Source organism: Cyprinodon variegatus, unplaced genomic scaffold (assembly GCF_000732505.1).
Source record: "Cyprinodon variegatus isolate N-32 unplaced genomic scaffold, C_variegatus-1.0 Scaffold998, whole genome shotgun sequence".
NCBI lineage: Eukaryota > Metazoa > Chordata > Actinopteri > Cyprinodontiformes > Cyprinodontidae > Cyprinodon > Cyprinodon variegatus.
The window spans coordinates 90,813-94,499 of record NW_015151451.1 but is presented as its reverse complement, the minus strand read 5'-3'; the positions used below and the strand labels follow the sequence as shown (position 1 = coordinate 94,499).

The window sequence follows — 3,687 nt, the reverse complement described above, 5'->3', positions numbered from 1 at the left end:
CATTGGTCCCCATGAGGAGCAGCCGGTCCCCACAATGTTTGAAAAACATGAACACATGTGTTCAGTGTTGTTTCTCAACATAAAATGTTTTCCAGATCAGGACATGCATCTGTGCTCTGTGTTACTGCTAATGCTAAAAAATGCTGATGTTTTTTTGTTTTTCTGTCTCTGTCTTTAAAGCTGCTCCTCTAACGAAAGTCATTAAGTGCCACAAGCCTGTGGAAAGATGCTGCTTCAACTAGAGATGCACCGATCAGGGATTTCTAAAATTAATTCATATTTTCTGTGTTTTTCTTGACCCGCTAAAAAGTGTTTTTACAGATTCCAAATTTGGATTTTCAAAATCTGTTTATTTTTTTTATTCATTTAAGCTTTTGTGCCATGGATGGCCTCCCACCATGCGTTTGTTGACAGTTAACCTAACCCTTTATAGGGAAAGTCCACAAAGGCATCGAGTAGAAACCAAGCAGAACTTTTCATCTTCTTCCTTCAGGATGAAATACTTCCGGTGTTGTCAGAACATCCTTGGGTTTGTTTCAAGAAGCAGGTTTACTGAAAACTCCTTAAGTTTTCTAAACCCGAAATCGGATAAACTCTGAAGTTTTCTAAACCACTGTTTCAGTCACGGTATAAATATCAAAATGGCCACTTTAAATGTATAACTTAAAGGTGCAGTAGGAGATCTTTTCTGACGCCGTTTTTACCACCTGGCTTAAAGATCTCCACACAGCCGCTTAGCCAGCAGTGAAATAGAAGCTCTGGAAGTCAAACTAAAATAAATGGTCCCGCTACAGTAGAGAAATCAATGAATAAAACACGGTGTGTGGTCCAGTATTGGTTCCTGACATGTCAATCATGGTCGTCTGCTTGTCCCTCCCCCCTGAGACATGAACGAATCAACCCCCAGTGCTTGTGCAGAACGCCATGACTGGAAGCTAGCCAGTATTATGCTACGTTCACACCTAAAGCAGCAGGAGCAGCAAAAACGCACGTTCTGCTTCATTTTTGATACTTGCACCAGTTTAGTTCTGACGCTCTGCTAAAGCATCTGTGCTGCTCTGGCTGTGTGAAGGAAAAGCAGGTCTGATGCGCGGTGGGCGGAGCTACTCTATCCTTTCTCTGCCTGGAACAATGGCGGCTATATTAGCTGTGATCAGCGGGTAGAAAGTAGTTAGAATCTCTGTTGAAGTGAGAAAGTCCTCCTGAAAACATGGTCTGTGCAGTCAGTTCATCCAGATTACCATCCTGCCTTCAAAGATTATTTCTCTGTGGGAGCCGCTCAGACCCCCACATACCGGCGCTGCGCTGTCACTGGGAATCCCCAGCAGCAGCCCGGTCGCCTCCTTTGCGCTTTGCAGCGGCGGCAGGAAGGCATTTTTCATGCAGCTATTCCAAACTGCAGGCAGCAGGATAATAAAGGCGAACATGTTTTGCTGGCAGGTTTCTGCATCTTAAGTTAATTTAGGCGTTAATAAACTGTTTCAGAGGAGTGATCATAGCGCTCTGCATCAGCAGTGCTGCGTCTGTCCCTGCCAGCTCCCAGATCAGCAATGCACTGCTCCTGCTGCTGTAGATGCGCTGCAGACAGCATGCGTGTTCATGTGTTTTGAAGACGTGGTTTCGAGGGGTGGACTGAAGGGGGAGGCATGGTTGCGTATGTTCAAAAATATAGCTTGCTGGAACCGTTTTACCAAGATCTCCTACAGCACCTTAATTCTTACTACTTCACTCTCTAAAATTCAGTTTCTGCTAGAAAAATGTAATTTAGAAAATATATTACAGTTCAGTCTCAGAGTTTGATTTTGATCAGGAAGAATCTTATTTTAGTGATCTACAAATGGAACAACAGAGAGGAGAATGCTTTGAATAAATGTAAAAACGGCCTGCCATAGAGCAACTCGAGCAACAATCTCCTTCACCATCTTCCCCTCCTTTGCAGATGTAGCACTGTTTCTTTGTCTTCAACATATTCTCTATTTTTTTCATTCTGTATTAAAATCTCTAGTTCCAATGGGGTGAAATAGGCACTCTCTGTTGCCGTGGTGATTAATTGAATCGGTGCTATACTGATAACGGCTTTTCATACTTGTTACACACGGGCTAAACTAAGTGGCTCTACTTAAGAGTTGATTGAACTAATTCACAGCAGCCGCTGTGAAACCGAAAACTTGGAGTTCACTACTTTAGGCTAGATCAATTTAGAGTTGCAGATTTGAATCTGAGTTTGTTAAACCTGCTTCTTGAAATGGACCCCTGGTGGTGTCTGCTAATTAAGAAATAATATTATTCCTAATTTTGTAGAGACTGTTGTCAGTGGAATAAACCATCCAGTTTACGACAGCTGTAGATTTCTCGGTGCATCCCTGGTCAGTACTAGTGATGCCATATAAGACTGTATTTTAACATACATGACAGTTTTTTTATTGTTTTCATGTAATATATATGTTAACTAATGCTCCTCCTGTTTCTCTTGAAAAAAAAAGCATTAATAAAGAAAATAAACTCCAAACGGTTTAGGTTTCTCAGAAAACTACCATTTATTATAAAAATGTAAAGACAAAAAAAATAAATACTGTCCCCTTTTTTTTCCAACAGTGGAGCGTAGCTCAGAGTGAAACGCAGAGTAAGATCTTTCAGCACGAAGAATGATTTTCCTGAAAAAAGTGCGATGCAAAGAGTGCAAATATAAAAGATGTATGTTATAACAATCAGAGAGCGCTGGTAGGAGCGGGTTTAATTCTGACAGCTGTGCAGCTTCTCCGTTTTAGATCGAAGAGTTTTCAAGATGTCTTGAAGCTTGGCGTCGAGTCCCTCAAGCTTCGTAGACTTCTGGAGGATCTCTTCCTGGAGTCTTCTGAGAGAGTCTGCTTTTCCTAAAAAAAAAACCCAGCAGGGATGATGTCACAGATTGAGAATGAATTATACTTTCTAAATGATATTTCTGTCATTATGGCACAAAAGTGAAAACATTTACAGCATCAATCTGCAACTTAAAAGATAAGAATTGACAAACAGAAGTTTGTCACAGTTCATGATAGTAAAGGAATAAAATTTCCTTTGTTACCTTGCAGGGAATCTGTCATATTCTGCGTGGTGTTGGCCAGATCTACAGCTTTCTCCTGCAGTTTCTCCAGTTTATCTCCCACAGGGTCCGTCTCTCCAGTCCCTCCAGTATCTGCTTTGTCTTTAAGTTGACCAACCTTATCCTCCAAATCTTTCAGATCCTACAAATAAACAAACATCCATCAGTAAATATATAAGAACATTTATCCTCATTCTCGAGGATGGAAGAGTGATTTCTTCTGATCCTAAATGCAGATGATTTCCTCCTGATTTGGTGCTCTGTGGGGCAGAGAGTGAGGAAACCACATGGGATCAGCGTTCTGTCTCCCATTTGAGGGAAGAGATTCAAACTTGAGCCTCTTTCCACAGAAAATATGTTTTTCAAAGATGGGTCGACCCGCTAACAATTGGCATTTGGGTCCCTTCCCATTGGCAAAAAAAGCTGGGTCCTCTGTTTATGTGTGGTTAGCAGGTATTAGCCTTTTATAAGACAAAATGTCTTATAAAAGGCTAATACCCTCCAGTGTCCACCATATTGGATCAGTCCATTTGCTGCACATGTTCAGAAAGGTCCAAACAGACAGCAGCAAACCATTTGAAAACAAACCATGCAAAGAGCAGTGT

General features: G+C 41.3%; 1 protein-coding gene across 1 annotated transcript in view; it reads right to left on the bottom strand.

Moving 5' to 3' along the window:
• Positions 1-2,531: 2,531 nt before the first annotated feature.
• lamb3 (laminin subunit beta 3) overlaps positions 2,532-3,687 on the bottom strand; it is a 26,054-nt gene continuing 24,898 nt past the window's right edge. The window contains exons 15-16 of the mRNA XM_015399233.1: positions 3,065-3,224; positions 2,532-2,873 (exon numbers count right to left, since the gene is read on the bottom strand). Of these exons, the coding sequence (XP_015254719.1) occupies positions 2,734-2,873; positions 3,065-3,224 (300 nt within the window). The 3' untranslated portion in view covers positions 2,532-2,733. The remainder of the gene's footprint in view (positions 2,874-3,064; positions 3,225-3,687) is intronic.